The sequence below is a fragment of the Mus caroli genome, chromosome X (genome assembly GCF_900094665.2).
Source record: "Mus caroli chromosome X, CAROLI_EIJ_v1.1, whole genome shotgun sequence".
Classification (NCBI taxonomy): domain Eukaryota; kingdom Metazoa; phylum Chordata; class Mammalia; order Rodentia; family Muridae; genus Mus; species Mus caroli.
Window position 1 is genome coordinate 68,549,259 of NC_034589.1, and position 24,323 is coordinate 68,573,581.

A 24,323-nucleotide genomic window follows, 5' to 3' on the forward strand; every position below is an offset into this window, starting at 1 on the left:
AGCCTCCATGGGTCTTAGTCAAATTTGCTGGGCTCTGGAAAGTACAGGATAGCCACCAGAGGGAGACAGAGAACTATGTCCATAGAAAGTCCAGCAGATGGACTGGAGTGGACCTGGGAACTTCTACAGGCCTCTACTCCCTGCTGTGATATGGGGGGACTTGATAAGATAGGGAATGGGTCACAATAGACAAGGAGGGAACAGGCTGCTCTACAAAGGTGGGTGTCCTTTGGAGGAAGTGTTCCTACCACCTGGCTAGGGGACGAAGAGCTTAGAGACTGCATATGTGGGTAGGCCTTGGAGTAGTGGCTGCATCTGGATTCTGGGGTGAACCTTTGCCAAGGTCCTAGCTCTTAGGCTCATTATGGTCACTTGGCAGCATCAAAGAAGAAGGCTTCCAGCCACTTTGGGAAATGAAGCTGAAGAGCTGCCTCATTCTCCTGATTGACAGGAAGTTCACTTTACTGAAGGTCTTATGCAGCACCTTAAGACCTTAAGAGAACAGGATGTGTTCTTGAGATTTAGTATAAGGAGACACCACACACACACACACACACACACACACACAAAAGCACACACGGCGGGGGGGGGGGTGAACTATCACAGCTAGACTTTGCTCAAGGCATGTCCTTCTCTGTCACTTGACAGTTCTGGCTTTGATTATTGGATCACTGTCAAAGCCTTAAGTAGAGACTCCTCTGCTCTTGCTCACCACCCTCTATTTGCTTACTGCCTATCCCCAAACTGCTCTGTCCATCTGTGCCCACCCTACCTTCTCTAGTCTCCATAGGTCAGAGGAGTAGTCTAGATCTAGATACCTCCTACATTCTTTCCTCCTCAGGTCCGCAGGGCACTCACTAAAGAATTCACAGACCTAGGCCTTGCCTCATTCAATTCTTCAAACTCTAAACTGGCCCTCCTCCCCACCTATGCTATTCCATCTTGCCTGTTTTGTCCCTTCTGCATCTCCAGGGCCTGAAGAGCCACACATATCATGTTTGGAAACTGCCCATTCCATCTGCCCACTACTGGAATGATGTTAAAACCCCTAGGCTGGTCTCATGGCTTCCCACCCTGTTGGCTTGTTTTGTGCTTTGTGCTTGGAAGTTCTCTTTCTTTTTCCTTAGTTCTAGAATGCTACACTATTTGAAAAAGAAATGCATGCATTGTAACCCCAAGTAATGTTCCACTTCCTTTACTGAATAGATTGTGTAAAATCTACAGCTGAGACAAAGATTAATTCCTGAGGAAAATAGTTGAGTTCTATATCAAAAAAACAACAAAAACAACCTAGACAAGAGAGGGAAACATTCATAGCTAGGTCTACATAACTGCTCATTTCTGTGGCCAGGCACAGTGAAGGAGATGGCAGGAGACAGTTGGCTAGTGGGCTGGGGAGAGTACCTGCCCACACACAGTACCTGCCCACTGTAGACCATCCTCGGAACTCCTTCACACCACACTCCAAGAACCCTGAACTGGAACCATAGGGTTCACTGTACTGATAGATTTGCTGGGACTTGGGATCCTGCAGATCTGTACCAAACACAAAATATGGGATTGTCTTGCCAGGCCCACCCATCACTCTTATATCTCCCAGGTCCCTGAAGCCATTCGAAAATGCCAGCGTGCTGGCATCACAGTCCGTATGGTGACTGGAGACAACATCAACACTGCCCGGGCTATTGCAGCTAAGTGTGGCATCATCCAGCCAGGAGAGGACTTCCTGTGCCTGGAGGGGAAGGAATTCAACAGAAGAATTCGAAATGAGAAAGGCGAGGTAGCTCCCTGCATCTCTGTCCTGAGCTTCTGCTTTCCCCATCCCTCTGCTAGCTTCCTAGTCATCCCAGCCACAGTGCCTGTCTTCAGTCTAGACTCTGATGTCTCTCTTATTTCCTCCAGATTGAACAGGAGCGGCTGGACAAAGTGTGGCCCAAGCTGCGGGTGCTTGCCCGGTCATCTCCCACTGATAAACATACTCTGGTTAAAGGTAACCAACTTTGTTCACCCTCTTCAACATGTGGCTATATCTGGCATCCCTGCATGTTGTCACTTGCTCTTGGGTTCTTGATTGGAAGAGCTTAGAACCAATGACTAGAAAAATTCCAACTAAGAATGGCTCATAAATCTCTTGTGAGGCTATGCCGGGGCCTAGCAAACACAGAAGTGGATGCTCACAGTCAGCTATTGGATGGATCACAGGGCCCCCAATGGAGGAGCTAGAGAAAGTATCCAAGGAACTAAAGGAGTCTGCAACCCTATAGGTGGAACAACAATATGAACTAACGAGTACCCCCCAGAGCTCGTGTCTCTGGCTGCATATGTATCAGAAGATGGCCTAGTAGGCCATCACTGGAAAGAGAGTCCCATTGGTCTTGCAAACTTTATATGCCTCAGTACAGAGGAACGCCAGGGCCAAGAAGTGGGAGTGGGTGGGTAGGGAAGTGGGAGGGAGGGTATGGGGGACTTTTGGGATAGCATTGGAAATGTAATTGAGGAAAATACCTAATTAAAAAAAAGAATGGCTCATAAAGGCTGCCCTCCATTGGAACAAATGGGGAAACTGAGGCCCGGAACAGGGAGACAATCATCTAATTCAGGCAATGATAGACCTTCCTTTCTATCAAATCATGCTGGTCTGTGTTAGTGAGCAAAAGACCTTGGTGGAAATAGGAAGGTGAAGCTATCACAATAAAGCCAGGAGCCTTGATCCCATAAGTAACCTGGAGCAACAGAAGCAACCCATACCAACCTCTGGCATATAGCCTTACCCTGATACACTCTGTGTTCCAGGCATTATTGACAGCACGACTGGTGAGCAGCGGCAGGTGGTGGCTGTGACTGGAGATGGCACCAATGATGGGCCAGCCCTCAAAAAGGCAGATGTGGGCTTCGCCATGGTAAGCCACTTGGTACCAAACCAGTTCATCACACAAATGAAATCCTGTCTCCTGGACTTAAGTTGGCATCAGAAAGTGGAGAGCCAGTGTCAGGGCAGGTGACAGAGTGCTAGAAGCTTCCTTCTCTCATATCTTGACCATTTGGGACTGTATGGGATCTGATCATTAATGAATGCATTATGTGATTTGTTTAAAGATATTTGGTGTCAATACGTCAGAGGTGACAGTGGAACCCAACTGCACCACTGAAGAAAGGGAGGAACAGTGAACAGTGGCTTGTCAACCATGGCATCTGCCCACAATCATCTTTTCTCAGTCCTCTCCAAGTAACCTCTGGCCCCAAGAGTGATGAGCAGAGACCACAGAGGGTTCTTCCTCTGGTTTCTCTCCTTCTGTTCCTATAGATCTAGCTCTTCTTGGTGAGCAGTGCCTTCTAGGCACTGCCCACATGATGAACCATGACCCCAACACATAGGGGGCAGGAGCCTTGTGTCATCTTTCCCAACTCTAGCAGAAACGAAGACCTTTTCACTCAGTCCACATTTGGTGTAGTCATTGGGTGGAGTAGTTCCTGGGCCTCACAACTGGGAGGACAGAGCAAGTTGAGCTTCCCAGAGTGGCTGGTGTCACAAGGCCAAGACCAAGACCAAGATGGGGTAGGTAAGGTCTGCACAGATTTGATATGTATTGCTGTGCCCAAGCTTGCGTGGTGGAGAAGCAAGAATCTGCCACGTAGCCAAATGATGGGCCCTTTACTCTACCTATACAGCCCACATTTCTCAGAGCTTTATCAAATAGCCAGAGCAACAGCTGGCGAGTAGCCACCCAATGACAGCTGGGCATTGTGGAAGGCTCTATGGATGTCTACGTTGTTAGCAACTATGTTGTTTAGTAGCAAAGGCCCCCTCACAGCCACAAGTGATATCATGCAGTTTGCAGCATAGGATATTAGATTAAAACAAGTACTATTTCACTAGGATCTTATTTAAAAGAGAAAGGCATGGAACCACCCCAGGTGGGCTGGGTGGCCAAAAAGAGACTGAGAAATAGGCACTGTGTTTGTGTGTCATCCCCCAGGGCATTGCAGGCACTGATGTGGCCAAGGAGGCCTCTGACATCATTCTGACTGATGACAACTTCACCAGCATTGTCAAGGCGGTCATGTGGGGCCGCAATGTCTATGACAGCATCTCCAAGTTCCTGCAGTTTCAGTTGACAGTCAACGTGGTAGCTGTGATTGTGGCCTTCACGGGTGCCTGCATTACTCAGGTGGGCACCAGGGGTTTCTACGGGCAGTAGTATGGACTTAAATAGGGCCATATTGAGAACAAGTGTTTTCTTTGCTGCAGATTCTTTTAATTGAAATCAAACTCACATACCAAAAATCTTAACTGATCATGGTAACCAATTAGTAAACTTTTTACTATATTCACAATGTCATACAATCACCACTACCATCTAGTTCCAGAATACATTCACCCATCCCAAAGGAGACCTTTCACCTACTAGCAATTATTCCACATCCCCCTCTAAGCACCTGACAACTTCCACTTTTTTCTGTCTCTATTTACCTGCTGTAGACATTTTGTATCAGTGGAATAAAATGACATGTAACCTTTGGGTTGCTTTGTTGTAAAGGGGACTTGGCACATGTATGTGCTACAGAGCACATGTGGAGGCCAAAGGACAACTTGCATGAGTAAGCTTTCTCTTTCTACCCTGTCAGCCCCAGGGAATTGAACCCGGGCCATATGTTTGCACCTTTATCCACTGTGCCACTTTGCTGGTTCCACATATGTAGCCTTTGCACTCAGCATCTCATTCAGAATGTTTTCAAGAATAATCTATGTTGCAGCTTCGGCCAGTGATTTATTCATTTTCATAGCTGTATAATAGTCCAATAGGTCTCATTTTGTTTATCATTAATCCACTGACCAATCTTTGGCCTACTTCCACTTCATTAAGAACACTCATGTCCAAGTTTCAGTGAGCATATGCCTTCCACTCTCTTGGGTCTAGATCTGGGAGTACAATGGCTGAGTCACAGAGGATCTCCAGAGTTCCCCTTTCTTTCTTTTTCTTTTTTCTTTCTTTCTTTCTTTCTGGGGATTTTTTTTTTTTTTGCTTTGCTTTGTTTTTGTTGTTGTTTTTGCTGCTGCTGCTGCTGCTGCTGGTGGTGGTTTTGTTGTTGTTTTATTGGTTTGGTTTGGTTTGGTTTCTTTCCAAAGTTTTGGGTTTTTTTTCTCTGTTTACTCAGTTCAATGGCCCGAGTTCAGTTCCCTGAGACCCACCAGGTAGAAAGAGAGAAGTTACTCATGCAAGTTGTCCTCTGGCCTTCACAGATTCGCCTGTCCTAAAACTCACTATGTAGATCAGGCTGGCCTGGGACTCACAGAGATTCACCTGCCTCTACCTCTTGAGTGTTGGGATTAAAAGTATGTGTCACCACTACCTGGCTAGATTTCTCCTTTCTCAATGATTTTATCCTCCCCATTGGCTGGAGGGCAGAATTTACTGATTTCTTGTTAGGAATGGTTGACTTTATTGTTACCAAGCACTTAACTGGTTTTGCTGATCAGCTTGGCTGTTTCAAGGATGTGTGTGCTCACATGCACAAGTGTGTACACATGAAAGTCTCTGTGTTGGCAAGGTGTGGATACATATGTATTCATGTTTATGTAGAGGTCAAAAGTCAATCTCTGGTTTTCCTTGGAAGCTATCTACCTTGTTGTTGTTGTTTTGGTTTGGTTTTTTGTTTTGTTTTGTTTTTGTTTTTGTTTTTTGAGAGACAGCCTTTCAGTAAGTGCCCAGCCTCGCGGATTTGGACAGTTTAGCTGGGTAGCAAGCTTTAGGAATCTTCACATCTTCATCTCCCCATCCCTGAGATTACAAATTCACACCACTGTGCCAAACTTATTTGACATAGGTTCTAGATGTTGAGCTTAGGTTCTCATGCTTGTAGACAAGCACTTTGCTATCTGAGCTAACTCTCTAGCCCTTCAAGGACTTTTTCTTGATATCTAAGTCACATATGAATAACATCATAATAACCACCCTAACCATTTGAACGTACACAATTGCATGGGTTGGTATATTCAGTATTGCGCAACCATCACCTCTATTTGCTCTCAGAATATTCTCATGGTCCCCAGAGGAATCCTCACACCCATTAGCAGCCACTTCCCATTGCCTCACCAGCATTGGAGATGCTCATCTGCTCATTTTATTTCATTGACTCCATCTATGCTCTTGTACATCTGGACCCTGTGAAGCTGATTCTTTTTTTTCAAAAACAATTTTTTATTATATTTTTTTCTTCATTTACATTTCAAATGCTATCTCAAAAGTCCCCTATACCCTCCCCCCGCCCAGCTTCCCTACCCACCCACTCCCACTTCCTGGCCCTGGCATTCCCCTGTACTGGGGCATATAATCTTTGCAAGACCAAGGGCCTCTCTTCCCGATGATGGCCGACTAGGCCATCTTCTGCCACATATGCAACTAGAGACACAGCTCTGGGGGTACTGGTTAGTTCATATTGTTGTTCCTCCTATAGGGTTGCAGATCCCTTCAGCTCCTTAGGTACTTTCTCTAACTCCTTCATTAGGGGGCCCTGTGTTCCATCCAATAGATGACTGTGAGCATCCACTTCTGTATTTGCCAGGCACTAGCCTAGCCTCACAAGAGACAGCTATATTAGGGTCCTTTCAGCAAAATCATGCTGGCATATGCCATAGTGTCTGCGTTTGGTGGCTGATTATGGGATGGATGCCCGGGTGGGGCAGTCTCTGGATGGTCCTTCCTTACATCTCAGCTCCAAACTTTGTCTCTGTAACTCCTTCCATGGGTATTTTGTTCCCTATTTTAAGGAGGAACGAAGTATACACACTTTGGTCTTCCTTCTTCTTGAGTATGAAGCTGATTTTTAAAGAGACAATCATTGGGGATGACAAGAAAGTGGGTTGGGGTCAACATTTTTCCCTCTTCCTGCCTTATGAGGTGAGAGACTTTGGTTTCAAGGCCCTAGTAACTAAGTTGAGACTTTGTGGTTCCTGCAAAGGCCACACCTTTAAGGTCACTAGACAAGAAGAGAAGGAGATAGGTGAGAATCAGAAAGCCCAGTGGAAAACTTCTGCCAACCTGAGGAAACGTGTGTGACAGGCTTCTGGGAATGAACTCATGACATTGGCAAAGCTGAGTTTCTTCTCAGTAGTAGCAGGCTTACCTATCCTACCCACCCCAAGGTTTCTCTGTGTGGGCTTGCATGACCAACCCCCAGAAGGATGACTGCCCCATCTCCGCAGGACTCTCCTCTCAAAGCTGTGCAGATGTTGTGGGTGAACTTAATCATGGACACATTTGCCTCACTTGCCCTGGCAACGGAACCCCCAACTGAGTCACTGCTGCTGCGGAAGCCATACGGCCGGGACAAGCCTCTCATCTCACGCACCATGATGAAGAACATCCTTGGACATGCTGTCTACCAGCTCACCATTATCTTTACCCTGCTATTTGTTGGTAAATTGGACCTTCAGCATACATTTCAGCCCATATACAAGGCTTTCAGTACACTGTTGCCATGGCCTCATATTTAGACCCTGTCTATATCCTCAGTCTGGCACAGGATGGGATACAGCACTTAGAGACTGAAAAGAACAGTCCTGCTTTGTACCCTTGGTTCATCCTCTCTGCTACCCTTCACGATGTGCCCTACTGTACATCTCTGGGGCAGATATGGTATAGGAGGGTGGCCACTGGTGCAAGGAGAGCCTCCCTCCTCATCCCCTGCCTCTCTCTTCATTTTAGGAGAGCTTTTCTTTGACATTGACAGTGGAAGGAATGCACCTCTGCACTCACCACCGTCAGAGCACTATACCATCATCTTCAACACGTTCGTCATGATGCAGCTTTTCAATGAGATCAATGCTCGCAAGATCCATGGTGAGAGAAATGTCTTTGATGGCATCTTCAGCAACCCCATCTTCTGCACCATTGTCCTGGGCACCTTTGGAATTCAGGTAGGACATGAAAAAGTAGGGTAAATTATGTTGGCCTCCTTGTCCCTGAATCTAGAGCAGTGGTTCTTAATCTTCCAAACATTGCTGGGCCTCACTTTGATCTAACCTACTAGCTTCAAGAAAGCTATGGAAGGCCCTTATCCTCCCATCCTGCTCACATGGCACTAAAAATATTATTCCCTTACCTGTCTCTGGGTCAACCATCCACATTGATAGCACCTAACTCCTTGGTATTCTATAACTATGGACGATTATTTAGGAAATTCTTTGTGTACACATGGTTGACATACTAAACTGGCTGCTACAACACTGTGGGCTGGTAGGCCAGTTCAACTTCCCAGAAGGGGATGAATGCTCTAAAATATAGTATCTTCAAACAAAGCTTCAGATATAGTTAAGTCCCACAAATCAGGGAATGGCTATCATAGAAATGCAGTTCACTGTTCATAGATCCCAAAAAGGGCATGTCATACCTTGTGGCCACTCCAAAGTACCAGTAAGGAATCCATTGACAGGGGAATTGTTCTGTGATTTCCAGGGCAAAATGAATGAGAGAGTCAACAGACTTCGTCTTGGCTAGCATGAAATCATGTCAGCCTACCACTAAGTGTAAACAGGCCTAGAACCTGGCCCTGAGATGGTCGGGTTATACGCTATGGATTGGTTGGTTAGCATTTGAAAATCTTTTTTTTTTTAAAGATTTATTTATTTATTATACATGAGTACACTGTAGCTGTCTTCAGACACTCCAGAAGAGGGCGCCAGATCTCGTTGCGGATGGTTGTGAGCCACCATGTGGTTGCTGGGATTTGAACTCTGGACCTTCGGAAGAGCAGTCGGGTGCTCTTACCCACTGAGCCATCTCACCAGCCCCGCATTTGAAAATCTTACCCTTGGGTGTACAACTACCTCTGAAGTAGACAAGAATGAAGGCAGGAGGCCAAGACAGGACAACCTCTTATACTAAAGGGTCATGCAGAGCAGGCAAATGAAAATAGCCTTGCAGAAGCTGGAAAGATGGTCCAGACAACTGGGTCTCTTCTGGAGCCTAGAGGCAACAGAGGGGAGGTGGGTGTGGGTGTCAGCATGTGAAGCTACTTGCTGATCCATACTGATACCCTTGGCCCTGTAGACAGCTAGTCTGTGGAGCCACCTTTACGCATTTGCTGAGGGAGAAAAAAAGGGAACAATCTGGAAAAGAAAGCCAAGATATTTCCCAGAATGTGGCTGGTCCACCAAGGGATAGGAAGCCAGCAAATCCTTGACTATGGCCAGGCTGGTCTGGCTCCTGGGAAGACAAAGTCAATCTGGAAAGCAAGGTTTGTAGAATTCCGAACAGAGAGAAAATAGGAACTATCTTGACTGCTACTCCGTCTACCACTTTCCATTTTCCCCCCCAGATTGTCATTGTCCAATTTGGAGGGAAGCCCTTCAGCTGTTCCCCACTGTCCACAGAACAGTGGCTTTGGTGCCTGTTTGTTGGTGTTGGGGAGCTGGTCTGGGGACAGGTGAGTGTCATCAACTTTCTCACCAGGGCTTTCCTTCTGGTTGCTTCTCTTGATGGACCTCAAAGTGGGTAAGAAGCCAGGCATCCTGTTTTACCTATGCCTCCCATTATTCCAATTCCTTGTCTCACAGTCTTGGAACCTATGACCTGGAAAGTGTGTGGTATGTGCTCAGGCTCAGGCCTATGACATAATATAACCTGAGGGCAAGGTCACAAGTCACAACTTCAGGAATGAGAGAATAGAGTTGAAATGTCACATTGTCCTGTAAAATCATCCACAGTTTCCTCTCTCATGGTAGAAGTAAAAAACAATCTCCCTAAACCTGGATATTTGGGACTGACAAATGGGATTATTAAAACTAAGAACCTTCAGCCATAGAAAAGGAAGTAATCAGCAGGGTGAAGGGGACTCAGTGTATCTGGGTACAGAACACTTGCTTAGTTTTCATAATCTCCTGGAATCCATACCTAACAGTACAAGAAACAAAATAGAAGGAAGGGCAGCCTGTGGTGCTTGGAATGTCCCAAGATATTTGAAATTAAACAATACTCTGCTATAAAATCTGTAGGTCAAGGAGATCTCAAGAGAAATGAGGTGTTTTGACTTAGTGGAAAGTGTAGAACAACACTTGCAGACCTGAAAGCAGCAGCTACCCCAAAGGAGCAGTGTGTAGTCCAGGAAGCAACACTTGGGTGTTGGCAGCCAGTACAATCTCAGGCACCAAGCCAGTCCCCTCCTTGGTGCATAATAGACCTCTGAAAGCATTTTTTCCAGACTTCATGACCACTGTTCTGGGAAGCCATGGCCAGGACTTACTTCTCTTTGGGGCTTGATCAGCTCAGGCTGCCACAGCAAACTACTAGAGACTGATAGCTCTCTAGTTACACTGAAGGCATGTCTTTTCTCTCTTGAAGTCTAAGATCAAGGGCAGCCACTTCAGTGTCTGGTAAGGGTTCCCTCATGGTTTCACACTATGTGCTCCTCTGGAGTTATCTGGTTATCTCCTCTCATAAGGGCACAATTCTGATGGGATCAAGGATCCAACCTAGTGATTTCATTATCTTCTATTATCTGCCTCTTCCAAATACTTCCAAACTGATGTTTAGAGCTCACCATTAGAGCATAAGTAGCCATCATTTAGGTTATATCACTATGAGTTTTGTTTCTTTATCCATTGATGTGTGTCCCCAACCAAACTGGCCATAGGGACCCCCTTCAGCAATGGTAGAAGCTAGCCTCTGTTGACCCCTGGCATTAACCATTAGACAACTCATGAAATTTCTCCATCTCATTTTCAAGAAATCTCTATCACTGAACCTTCCATCCTGTTGCACTTAGGCCTAACAGTCCAATGAAGTCCCTTCATATTCTACTCCACATAAGTTGACTCTTCCCTGCACATGCCAGCCTCTAGTTAACCTCTCAGCTCCCTGATATAATAGTTACTGCAGTTCTCCCCATGGGTACATGCTGCCAGCCTGTAGCTTAGCCACCCATGATATTTTTAATTATACAAATAATATACATTCAAAGTGGCAAAACTCCAATAAAAGGGGAATCTCTATGCAGGACCTTAGAGCCACTCCTGGCATGCTGACAGGAATGTAAGAGAGACAGAATGACCTACCATCATCCACTCAGATAGTGAAAGGCACATCCCAACCTTCCCTTCATTCCTCCTACCCTTTCCAATGTCTCCCTCCTAGTCACTTCTTCCTCCCTGGCATCCCCTAATCACAAGCCCTTTTCTAGTTCCTTCTTTTTCCAGGCACAAGATTCAGGGGCGGGGGACTCAATCTCAGAGAACAGGGCATTTGGCTTTTCTTCCAGCAACCATGAAGGCCAATAAATATGGAGTGCTATCAGCTAGGGAGTTCATCTGACTCCTGAGGTCAATCACATAGTACTTTATACATGGGCTTTTCTGCTCCCCAGCCCTGGATGAGGCTTAGTTGAGAAGAGTCTGCCATGTAGAAGGGGGCAGCAGTTTAGAGTCTGCTAAGCCTAGGATGTGAGTTTTCTATCTCTGAAAAGTGGGCCCCTCTGTTTTTTTTTTCCTGGCCACAGTAGAGCTTACTCTCATGGCCACCTCTGTTTGCTGCCCTCTGACTGTGGCTTTCCCAGGTCATTGCCAGCATCCCCACCAGCCAGCTCAAGTGGCTGAAGGAAGCAGGGCATGGGCCTGGGAAGGATGAGATGACTGATGAAGAGCTGGCCGAAGGCGAAGAAGAAATTGACCACGCTGAACGAGAGCTCCGCAGGGGCCAGATCCTCTGGTTTCGGGGCCTCAACCGGATCCAGACACAGGTAAGCTGCTGTTCCATGGGACGCCTATTTTGCTGCCTTAGAAAACAGGCAAGAAGCAGAAACCAGGTAGACAGACCCCAAAGTCAACAGGGAATTCTCTGGATCTGTCCTCCAAAGTATGCAGGAGCAGTGGCTAGTTCCCCTCTTACCACATAAAGGGGTGCTCACCACTGGCTGGTCACTTAGATTACCTCTCCCTGACACCTCCCTTAGTGCCCAGGTAGCTTCTCTCATAGCTGGATAAGAACATATGCTAGCAGCTAGTGGTTCTGTCAGGGGCATGAACTAGCACAGTCTACTTTTCTTGGCAAGGCCTGCTCAGGTAACAGGCAAGTTGTATTTGGGTGTGTGGGATGAAAATGGCAACTTCAAGGAGCCTTAGGCTAGCTCTCTGTTCACTAGAGTCTGCTGTAATTATTGTGCAAGAGCCTCTGTAGGTAGTGGACTCTACCACCAAGTTAGTCCAAATCTCCATAGGCTAAACTGGTCAAGGCCAAAGCCATCAGCTATAGTTCCCAGAAACATCAGACAGCCAACATGAGGTAGTAGTGAGGACTTCAAAAAACCCATGTGCCAGGCTATCCTGCTCTCTTCCCGAGTCCCTTCTTGCCCAGCTTTCTTCTATAAGGTCCTGTAGGGCCGCCTGTTTCCATCTTCCTCTCATAATTGCACTGGCCACCGCTCCCACAGATGGCTCTCACTACTGTCTGCAAGGCCGTCTTTCACTTCATGCTTTCCAGTTGCCCTCTGGAGGTGTTGCTGGCCCTGCTCATCCTGACAGCTTGATGTTCCTTCTGAGTTTTCCCTCTTCTCTCTGTCTTTATTTTCCTGGTATCTCCACCTCCCACTCCACTTGTGCTCTTTCATTCTGAAAATGCCTGGGAGAGCCTGCTAGGGAACGGCCTGAGCCCAAACATCCCACCAGGCCACTAGGCCTCCCCACATTGCAGCCTCCTCAACTGGCCTGTGCCATAGACAATTTCCCCATGGCCTAGCTTGTATCCTCTAGGAGACCTTGGCACTTTTACTCATCCAAGGCCTGGGCTACCTTCTCTCTGATGCCTCACTATCTCTGCTATAAGTGCAATCACTTTTCCTCTTTAGGAACTTAACAACTAAAGCAGAATCACCTGGTTAGATTCTCCTGGGGAGTCTGGTAGGTCACTGGGGCAGGACTTGATTTCACACCTCTCCCCATGTATTCTTCCAGCTGTTTTGCCACACTTGGCACAGGACTCATACCCAAGCTGCTCTTGGGGTACTCCAGTACAACCCCCATGATCTAATGGTATCCACTCTGAGGATGCCTCTCTTCCCCTTCTAGGCTCTGTAGGTATGACTGCCACTGGCAGGGCACTGCGACCACTCCTTGCCTCCCATCTGTCCTTATTCATCTCTACCCTTCTGACATCACCCTGGGGCCTGTGGAGTTTGTCTCCATTATCCCCTGGATGAAGTTTCAGCTTCTTACTGTGTCCTTCAAGCTCCAACTTTTTGACATCACCCCCACATTCCTCTCTATATCTATGACTCTGTGCTGCTTTTCCAGATGTACACCCTGCCTACCCATACTGCCATGCCTCCCTGCTTGCTGCTGTGTACCCTTGGGGCTCTCTCTCTCAATGCTGTAAAAGCCTACTTAAAGGTTGCCAAGTCTATGACTCCTTCTCACAGTACCCTCTCCTACCACCATGGGACATCTGTGCAACTGAGGCCAGGACATTGAACCTGAATATGCCAGAATTACTTGGGGAAACTTACTTAGACAGTAGAATCTTTCAGGACTGGGTGAGGTGGCACAAAAGAAGTCCAAGTTGAAGGCATAGCTCAAGGACCAAGCATCCTGAGAACCTACTCCAGTATGTCCAGGGAGGGGTATACTGGGCCCACATCTGAGCCATGTTACACTAGATAGAATTCAGATGAAGCCTGGGAAATGAGGAACAGCCATTAGATCTCTAGCCTAAGCTTCCTCTTCCCATTGGGTAAGCCAATGCCTCCAGCCCAGTGCCCAGGACAGGCATAGGTCCAGCATAGGTAGCTTTGTTTCCTATAATAAATATTTACTCAGTAGCAAAAATGCATAGTAACTGTCAAGTAAAAAAGCCCTCATATCTTCCCAATGTGCTTATGGCCACCTAAATGTGCCTTCCAGGAGACTGTGAGTGTGACCACATCCAGCACCCCTTCCTGATACGATTCAGGGCAGAGCTTATCTGCCATGTTCCAGTTCTGATGCAAAGCCCAGCCCATGAAAACAGTACAGCAATGTGTCTGCTCCACATCAGCCTCTTTTACTTCTGTCATGTAATGCAAGATAGAGTTAGCATTTCTACCTGCTGAAACAGCAACCCCATTCCAACCTAGAGAGTCTGTAAGCAGAGGTGGATCCCACTAGCTGGAGTCTTGGTGTTCCATATCCTTCTGACTGTTCCCTGCCAGTGTCAATGCTTTGTAAACAAGGAGATGGGACCCCAAAGAAAAAGGGAGTGGCCCAAAATCAGCCAGTGAGATCCAGGGCTAGTACCAGTTCCTTAAGCACCTTCTTAGCCCCCAATAAAGCCATACTTATTCCTCCATGGGAATCTCAACTCCCATGGCATTTCAAGGTGGCTTTATCATGTCAGATTTACCACGCCTCTCAAGAATGATGAAGCAGTCACTTTAGCTCAAGTTAGTCTATTTGATTTAAAAAAAAATGCTTGATAAAACAGAACTTAAAGCCTATGGAAGGCTTTTCAGGTTGTATGTACTTTCCAGGCAACTGGCCCCAGATTTCTGGATCTTGTAAACCACAAAATTGCTCTCCGGATTTCGGAGGCCTGTACAACATTTTCTGTTGCATAGTAACTTGATGCCCACTTTCACCACTGTTCTATACTAATGTATCAATGCACCAAATGCTAGAGTGCTGTTCCATAATAAAAGAGAGTGCCTCAAACCTAGAACATGTAGCTTTTTGAATGTTCATGACGTGGTCTGTCTTTTTTGCACTCACCAGTGACTGAGACTTGTTCCTGACCAGTGCTGGTACCTCTGGTGGGGGGGGGGGTAGGATGGTAATGGTGATATTTTCATAGATATGGTTATCCCATGGGGGACATTATGAAAAACATGGAGACTGATGAAAAACCGAGGCAGCAAAGTCAGTTTTTCCACCCCTTATCTTCTCTAAAGAAGCAACCCCATACCCCAGGGTCTGCGACACCACTGCTTAAACGTCTTCCTCTCATGAGATACCCAACCTTATATACAACATATTCCTCCCAGAAGCAGTCACATCCTCAAAGCCTTCTCTTGAGGAAAGGAGTGAGGAAGTGGGCTATACTGAGTGAAAAGCAGGTTGAGTGGAAGGACAACAAGTCTTTCCACACTGAGTTCACAGTTGAAAGGCATTTTGTTTGGAGGAGGGTGTCAACAGTAAGCTACCTCTTTTGGAGAAGCCCTGTCAGCAAGCCAGAGGAGACTGGTGGGCACTGCCTTCCCACAGCAGGGCTTCGGGTGGACCAGGCTGGAAGAGTGCTTTGGACTCCAGAATGCATATTGGTTTGGCTGCTTATATTATTCAATGAACTACATGGTACTTTTCCAGACGTTGGATCCACATTCAAAGATTCTCTCCCCAGTCAAGCCATTCTCTGAGCGGAGGCTACCAGTGTTCCTTGACTCTGGCCTCCCAGAGTCTAGGCATGTAGTCTTCCAATGTCACGACACTGGTTGTGGTTGCTCAGCTGCAGTTCTTTCAGATCCACTTCCTGTATTTGCTACAATGTCAAAGACAGAGGCAGGAGGCTTCTAGCAGGATCCGCAAGGTTCTCCCATGGCTCCCATCTTCTAGGAAGCTCAAAGAGTGGGGACAAGGTGGAAGGCAGTTGTCCCCCAGTCCTCCCAGCCTACATTCTTGAGGGCTGTGGGAAGAATTCTGATGAGATGAAGCCTGTGCTCTTGGAAGCCTCTCTTCTGCCTAAATCTATCTTCTGTTAAGAGTCCCCCTTAATTCAATGAACTGCAGAAATCTGGGTGGTTATCAACACTATTATCAGCGGAGCAGGACAGAGCAAGAGACCCTCTAATAAGAGGACCATGAACAAGGGAGTGATTTCCTAGGGGTTTAAGCCAGATCCTCCAACCCCAATACACAATGGGGAATGATTCCACTTTCTAATAAGAGCATGTCATATCCCTCAGGTGTGTTGGGGCAGGAAAAAAATGTTGAGAACTACCGAAATAGGATAAGGAAGTATTGCCAGACACAGGTACTCACTGAGACGTGGCTCGCGAGGAGCATATCATGAATGCAAGTGACCTACGAAATGTTTGCAGTGTGTCCCCCCACCAGTGACCGTTCCCTCTCACTCCTAACTACTAACCATTTGCCCAGCAAACCCTCTCTTGGTCATGGCTTTGTTGAAAGCATTATCAGCTTCCAGGGCTTGGGACTGACCTAGCTGAGGCTTTGCTGGCCCCATATGTCCCTAGTGTGGCCCCTGCTCACCCAGCCCCACCCTGTGTGGTAGCCTGGACCTCTGTGCAAGCCAACCTTTATCTCATTTTCTCTCCCACAGATGGAGGTAGTGAGTACCTTCAAGAGAAGCGGGTCATTTCAGGGTGCTGTGCGCCGGCGGTCTTCGGTCCTCAGCCAGCTCCATGACGTAACCAATCTTTCTACCCCTACTCACGTAACTCTCTCTGCCGCCAAGCCCACCAGCGCTGCTGGCAGTGAGTCCTGACTTCCCTTTTCTCTCATAAATGGCACCTGGGGGAAGATAAAGCCTCCCCGACTCTGCCTTCTCTTTTCCAGTCTTGCATTTCTGCTCACCGTGGCTTTTCTGTTCCTTCTTTACTGCCCTGTCCAGTCCTTCCCGCCAGACGGTGTCTCTCCAAAGCCATATTCTCTTATGAAATGACCCCACAGCACTGCCGGACCTTTCGTCCTTTGCTTTATTTGGATTTTGGTTTGCATTTAGAACCCCTGCTACCATTCATTTTCTTTTCTTGAATTTGTCCGCATGTTCCCATAGTTCTTCATGAACTCAGGCTTCTTCCAGTGGTGTCTAGTATCAGGCTGGGGACTTGCTCCATGTTCTGGGGTGAGAGTCAGGAAAGCATGTGGCCCAGGACTACCCTTCTGGGGTAAGCAAAGGCCCACAGTCTGGTATCATTTGCAGCAGAAGAATCCAGCCAGTCTCCTCGGGGAAGTGACAACTTCCAGCATTCTCCTTGAGGTGGCTTCCAAAGGATGCCCCTGTCTCCAGTCCCCAGGTGGGCTCAGTGGTGACTAAGAGTGCCTCTCTGGAGCAGCTGGTGCCTGCCCTGTAGGCCCCGCCCTGAGCCAGGATTTGTTAGAGGAGCCCTGATTTACAGGAGCTCAGAGGCCAGGCAGGTGCTGTTTTGTGTGTCCCCAAGCATCTTGCTCTTTCCAAACAGGCCTCTCAGTACTGGAGGATCTGAACCCAATCTTATGCAATCCTCTCTACTCCTTCCTCAGAGAAGCCAGGATATTTCAATGACAAGTTCCCACCGTGCAATTCACATTTTGAAGAGAATCCTGGGGTTGGTCTGACTAGATAGAAGCTTCCATAATTGCATAATTGCTCACATCTTTTGACAAAAACAAAGAAGAGGCCACTAGACTGCTAAATTTGTCACCTTGTGGTGCTCCCAACAGGAGAAAATGCAGGCAAGCAGGTGGAGGAGGCGGGGTTGGGGGAATGGGCCTTGTACTCCGGTTTGCCTGCTTTTGGTAACAAAGTCAGGAGATTTCAAAAGCGAACAGTAAACTTTCGAGTATGAGTCCAGGGCCCCTGCTGGGATAGTTCAATACTAAGTCTTTCCTTCCAGTGAGTCCCCTGCAGCTCCCTTCGGAACATGCCACTCCCACGCAGACGGAAGGCCTTAACTACTTCACGTTTTTCCCATCACAGACTCTTCAAGATTCTTTTTGCTTGGTTTCTTTCTGTTCTTTTCTTTCTTTTCTTTATTTTTTTATTTATTTTATTTATTTTTTTTTTAGGATCTGGTGAGAGGTGCCCTCCTCTTCCTTAAGCTCTTCCTTTGGGCCCCTCTGCCTTTGAAGGAAAGAATAAGGCCCCTCAAGAATAGCACAGATGAATGTGCACATACATCCCTTCTCCAAACCACAGGCCACGTGCACCTCCAGCTTGTACACCCCCTGGGTCACAGATATGGGCTGGAATATGTATTGTTGGTCTGGAAAGCAGCCAGTGCTCCTGGCATACCCAAATGGAACCAAGAAGGATCTAGGGCTACTTTATCCAGACAGGCCAGCAGGATGCTATACCAAATCAGTTAAGGATAAACTGGCTCATGGCCTCCCAGTACCCCTTGGCCATGCCCAGGTGGACAGCACCAGCTTCCTTCCTCTGAACAGTATAAAGAATGGGTGTAGGATATACAAATCTGCATGATCCCTTTTCTCCCCAGTGACTTCCAACACATTTTTCAGTGTTATCTTTCTGCACCTCCCATCTGTCTGTCTGCCTGCCTGCCTGCCTGCCTGTTTGTACACCCATCTGTCTACCTGTCCATCTATTGCCTCAGTTGGAAGGCAGTTTACAAGACTCTTCTGTGTATGCCCCAGACCTCTTCTACAGTGCTGGTCTTAGCCTTCACTGGAGCCTAACAGCCTCTCAGGGCCATCCTCACGTGTTTCCACTACCCGGATGAGGCCTACTGCATTTCTCCCACTTCCTCTCTAAATATGGTCTTTATTTTCTTCCTTGGCCCATAGTATCTTGCTTCCTCCCTTCTTCCTTCCATGGCCATCTGTTCCCTTCCTTCCCACCTTCGGATCCCAACAGTGCCTGGTAAGTACAGTGGGAGAGACACCACCCTCCTGCTGTTCATGAGCTGTTCCAGAGGAACCTAAGCAGATGTGAGAGGTGGGTGGCAGGGTATTCTGAGGAGGGGGCTGCTGTGAAGGTACAGAGGTCCTGTTGTCCCAACAAAACAAGGTAGGCAGCCTAAGAAAGACTCACTGTGGAAGAAGATGCTGCTTGAATCACCTGACAACCCCAAGTGGGGCACACTTTGCTTCTGGAAGCCACTGGCCAAATATATTGTTGCCACACAGCATCTAGAGTTCAAAGCCTAACTTCTAAGTTCTGAGCTCTCACAAATTGCTGTACCCAGCACCCTCATAACCCAGGAGAAGACAAGTGCCCACAAGGGCAAGGACCTATTCAGGATCCCATAGGCAGCTAGGCCTGGCCTAGTGGATACTAGCTCACCCTGCCCATTTTCTTGGAACTTTGTCAGAAGTTCAGAGCTGCTGGAAAGGAGAGCAGAGTGTAGGCCATGATTGAGCCCCCCTGGACCACAGCTGTCCTGACTAGCCCCAGAGGTCACATGGTTTCCTAATAAGAAGCATGGCCCCATATATGAGGAATTTTCCATCTTCTTCATTTGCTTCAAGCCAGATTGCCTCTTACCCGTCAGAGTCCAGAGGACTGAGCCTGTGGCTCTTGGGCATTGGGGAAGCTTCCTGTTGAAAGGCATTCCCACTAAGAGCCTCAGGCTCTCGAGGGAGAAAGGCCACTCATCCTGTGCATTTGAGGCCAGAGAACAACTCCAAAGCTAAAGGGAGAGGGGGACCAGGATCCTTTGGGCTCAGTATGCTTTTCTCATCCTTTCTAACTCCCCATACTATGTGCAAGCACTCTCTTTCCCCTCCCTCCCTCTATCCTCTTTCTCTCTCTGTGTCCTGCTGCTTCTGGACACAAGAGTCTCTCCACATCCCTACATGCCCCTTGCACAGACTGAGCTGGTCATGACCTCCTACTTGCCATTTTTCCTCCCTTGCCTTGCCTCAAGGCTGTCCCACCACAGCCATTTCATTTGTAGTTCTCTGGGTCCAGGACATATTTGTTTTCCCCCTCATGGCTGCCACCTCATTTCTTGTGACCTGGACCATTTACTGAAGGCCAATCTGGATGGATGGTTCAGGAAACAATAGGCTGTGAAATTGCATTCCCTGTGGGTATTCATAATGTCCCTCTCACCCCAGCCACATACTCACACACTAAAGCTGTAGGACTTCATTCTCCTAGTGATTGTCAAGAACTTCAAAAGGGTAGCTAGAGAAGGGTTTGTCAGTCATCCAGCTTTGCAAAGAAGCAGCAAACCCAGGGCACTATGTATCTCCCTCCTAATGGGAACAAAAAGGAGCATGATCTCTTTGGAAAGACAAGCCTGGAACCTGGCACCATCAAAGCCTCTCTGCAGGCTCCAGTGTCTAAGAATTCTTTTGTGTCTCTTTCCCATGGGAACACACAGACAAACCCTTGCCCCTCTGTAGCCAAGCACCAAAAGCTCACTCTGGGGACCCTTTCATTTCAACCAGCAGTGAAGCCCAGCCCATCCTTCAGGCAGCAGGAGTGGGCCTCTATACTCGAATGTTTACTGTCTCAGTAGTTGGAGATAAGATGCCTTCTGACTGACGCAGGCCAGCAAAGATTTGAGCACCATTATCAAAGGAGGGGCTTCTTCCAGGTTCTGATGAAGAATTTGGAAACCACCGGCCACAGCAGTTGCCTCATTTTAAAGGGATTTTGCAACACAGAAACCTTTCACCCTCATTGAGGGGAGGGAGCTAGACCACACCAGGTGAACCCCTGCAGCTTTGCCAGAGTCCAGCAAGGCATGCTCATCATGTTTCCACATCTTGACAAGGAGCTGGCACACAGTCTTAAGTTTGATCCATTCTCAAGAAGTTAATCAATGCTGAGCCACATCACCCTACTTGGGTTTCTAGGGAGAGTATATTGGAAATCTTTTTGTTGTTGCTGTTTGACAGTGTGCACACTGGCTCCACACTAGGAAAGACATCAATCAATTCTCTAGTTGGGGCTCTGCCATACCCTTTCTAGAACTACAGGCTAAAACCCAGGGAAACAAGCTTCCAAGAAATTCCTAAACAAAATGCAATCTTGGTCTGAGGCCCTGCAGGTAGGTGCAGTGAGTACTGCCATATGGGCAACAGCTGAGAGGTTGTGGAATTTATTCAAGCCTTCCCTGCCCTCACCGCTGCTGCAACTGGCCTTGGCTGCTGGAAGGGCAAGGCAATAGGTAGTTCCCATGGTCCTGCTGCTTCTCACTTTCCACACTTACTGGGCCAGAATGCCAAGGCACCTGACAGATCCCTTTTCTCAAAAAGTTTTTGAACTAGTGGTTGGTAAAGAGAAGAAAGAATCAGATGAGCCTTAGTAACAGAGTATGGGCAAGCCCACTAGGCTTACAGCCTCTGGCAGCCATGGCCAGTTAAGTTTTTGTCTAGCCAAAGAATTAGAAGAGAAGGTGTCAGGCATTATCTACTGTTGTTTTTGCCATTGTGGTTCAAGACCCTTGGCTTATTTTTCTCTCCTTTTTATTTTTTTTTTCTCTTTTTTAAAATTCTTTTTACGGGATGAGCCTTCCCTCAAGACCCTCAGTTAGTTTCCAGCTTCTACACTTTTGTTCAACCCTCCACCCACAGCCTGTCCTGCACATGGAAATCCCCAAAACACTCGCCCACACAGGCACACATACACACTGCACACACACATACACTCGAAGACTTAGGGAAGCACATGTGAGCATCCTTGATTCCTTTCTGTTGTTGCTTATGAACTGCAGCTTGGTCTGCAACATCTTCACCAGTCCCATGCCAGGTTAGCAGCTTTTACCCTGCATGCCCTGCTGTCTAGGCCACATGGATATTACACATTGTGACTTTTCTCTGGGCAGTAAATGGAGTAACTGTACATGGTCACAGGCCTCCTAGGAGAAGTGAAGAGACCACTCAAAATCTTAGGGGTTCTAGTCTAGGTTCCAGGTTACTGAATACAGATTCTCTGAGAATGCAGCCTGGTTTGGAAAGAGAAAGGGTGGCTATAGTAGATGTGGGATAATCTATGGTGGATCTAGGGGTAGGGGGGGTGTTGTTCACAGCTCAGCAGGGGTTGGGATTGGGAGCCTTAGGTGTTCAGACAGTTCCAGCTAGCTGGCTACAACCAAGTGGGTCGAGAGCTTTGGAAGGGTGATGCTACCATAGAAGACAGAGGCAAGGCTGGACCAGACATTTTATACTCACTCACCAAGTATCTACTGAGTGTGAACAGCTCACTGGATGTCGGAGACACCATTGAACTCTATAGAAAAGTCCTACTTGGCATTAGTGGTTAGTTTCCACTGAGAGGACACAGAACAAAAAATAACTATGATTGGGTACTTTTGATTGGGTGCTGGGGGACCCCTAGAAAGGTGGGGAGGGAGACCTGAGGCTCACTGAGGAAGAATCTTTGTGGCAGAACAGACAGACAATGCGAAGGGCCTGGGAGAGGAATATGTCAGGGAATAGAAGTAGTAAAAGAGATGGAATGAGAGGCCAAGGCAGGCACTTGGTTGAAGCTACAGGTCTTCTGTGGGAGATGCAGCTAGTAATTCCCTGCATTGGTGGAGGTATTTATTGGAAAGGACTGACCAGATGCCATGTGGAGGATAAACTGTGAGGTCCATAACAGTAACAGGGAGACTAGAAAAAGAAAGGCCCTGTGGCAGCCAGCTTGAGCCTGGTGGTGTGGCAGTTTGGGTGGGTGGGTGTGAAGTGGGAGAGTCTAGATGTCATTTGAAGGGAGGAAGTAGTGGGATTGTCAGAGAGTGAGATATGGCTCAGCCACTGACATCTGGAGCTGAAAGAGGAACTGGAAGGAAGGTGCAATGGAAGCTATGAGTGCACAGGAGCACCTAGGCTAAGGAAGCAGTCCCTGGACATTAGGGAAGGGTCAGGGGGAAAGTGCCTAGGAAAGAGCTCAGGGGAAGTTGAGGAAACATCAAGTACTTTGCTTGATTAAGGACTGTAAAAGATGAAGTGTCAAAAGTCTTCCTGGGACACTAACCATGAAGGGTTGCAGAAGTGAGGCAACAGCTGAAGGGGACCGTGAAACTGGGGTAGGAGCAAGCACATGCTGAGGAATGAGGTCGACGAGCCATAGCACCTCATTTGGGTGATAAGCAATTGAAGACACTCTCTTCCAGACCAACCTGATTCCCTTGTTTTTCCCAGAAGCCTCAGCCACAATCTAGGGTTTATCTTTCCTAGAGAAGTCTTTGATGTGAAATTACCCTGAAAAGCTGGATCTGGTGGTGCATAGCTGTCATTCCAGCACTGGGTAAGGGAGCAATGCTGAAACAGGAGATCTGGAGTTTCAAACCAGCCTGATCTGTATGCTGAGACCCTGACTCAAACAAACAAACAAACAAACAGAAAAGTCTTTATGCTATAGGCAAATGGGCTATAAATTAAAGCTCCATGATTTATACCCGCCCCCCTCCTCCCCAGTCACCACCCAGGCCAATACTATCACCTACAAGAATATTCGTAGTCAAGTCAGGAAGTGACAGGGTCTGACTCAGCAGACAGAAAGAGCCTGGAAACATCATCTGGACATGGGACGTTGCAGGCCACCATAGGGTCATCAGACCCTTAGTCAGAAGCTGTGTGTCAGGCACAGAGGCAGAATGGAGGCCCCAAGCAAAGCAAGGTCATCAACGTTCAGGCAGGACCTGGAGGCTGGGCAGGGATTCTGGTGAAATATTTCAGGGTTGATCCCATTGGACAAACTGACAGTGAAGTATGTAAAGAGGATGGGCTAGGAGCTAGTGAGGTGCCTCTGAAATCTGGCTAGAACCCTGGGCCCAGAAAGTCATGAAGATGGTGAGGATGGGACAGTGAAAGTTCCAGTGGACCTCCAAGGGAGGCACCTGGGAGCAGTAGGAGTGGGCTATGAAAAGCAGGCCTGATTGGATATGGTACCCAAAGCATTGATGGCATCTTGATGATTAGATAGACCTTGAGGGTTGTTGAAGGCCCTGGGGAAGAGTAGGTGTGGAGAAGTTTTATGTGTAAACAGTGAAAAACTCAGACAGGAGGCCAAGGAGAGGCCAGGACAAGCTGTGGGCTGGAGCATGGCATGGGCTCATCACATCTTTGGCTGCAGCTTAGCCAGAAACACCAAACAGGAAGAAGGAATCCCAGGGTCTTGGAGATGCCTGCAGGCACCTATCACAAGGCCTGCCTTCCAGAACAGGCGGTTGCTGCTTTGCCTGAACCAGTCAGTCTCCCTGGAGGTACCTGTGCCCTCCAGCTTTCAGGTGGTTGAAAATGCCCAATCTTAAGATCAACAGCTCCAGACTTCAGTGCCTGCAAGAAAGAAGCTGGAGCAGAGCTGACTCATTCTCAGATGTTACCCTCAAGATGACTCAAAACACTGGAGCCAGTAGCCCTCTGAACCAGAGGCATTGTAATCTTTCACACGTGGCATGCATATGATATACAGGTGCTGGTACATCGGGCACTCTGTGCTTGGATCTAGCAGAGGAAGAAGCAAATGGAATAGGCCAGAGCAGCAGTAGCTGTAAAAGGCAGGGAGGGTTTCCTTGTGACCTGAATTTTTTCTTCAGGGAAGGACTTTGGAGTTGAGGCAGCTGCAATGAGACCCATGAGTAGGTTTGAACAGGGGGTCTGGCCTGACCATATGAGGTCCAATTAGTGTGTTGTGGCCAATCACCTGGGCATTGCTGGAAGACTTAAA

The 24,323-nt window shown here is 47.6% G+C and overlaps 1 protein-coding gene across 7 annotated transcripts in view; it reads left to right on the plus strand.

Annotated features, from left to right (window-relative positions):
* The window catches only part of Atp2b3 (ATPase plasma membrane Ca2+ transporting 3), a 69,757-nt gene that overhangs the window by 40,405 nt on the left and 5,029 nt on the right, over positions 1–24,323 (plus strand). For 2 of the 7 annotated variants that reach the window (XM_029473501.1, XM_029473502.1), the window contains 9 exons: positions 1,601–1,780; positions 1,903–1,990; positions 2,794–2,900; positions 3,978–4,169; positions 7,205–7,418; positions 7,707–7,918; positions 9,319–9,426; positions 11,551–11,733; positions 16,299–16,385. In XM_029473501.1, the coding sequence (XP_029329361.1) occupies positions 1,601–1,780; positions 1,903–1,990; positions 2,794–2,900; positions 3,978–4,169; positions 7,205–7,418; positions 7,707–7,918; positions 9,319–9,426; positions 11,551–11,733; positions 16,299–16,385 (1,371 nt within the window). Of the gene's footprint in view, positions 1–1,600; positions 1,781–1,902; positions 1,991–2,793; positions 2,901–3,977; positions 4,170–7,204; positions 7,419–7,706; positions 7,919–9,318; positions 9,427–11,550; positions 11,734–13,888; positions 14,266–16,298; positions 16,453–24,323 lie in introns of those variants that run through there. The other 5 variants (XM_029473504.1, XM_029473505.1, XM_021152982.2 and 2 more) reach the window with 3 other exon arrangements.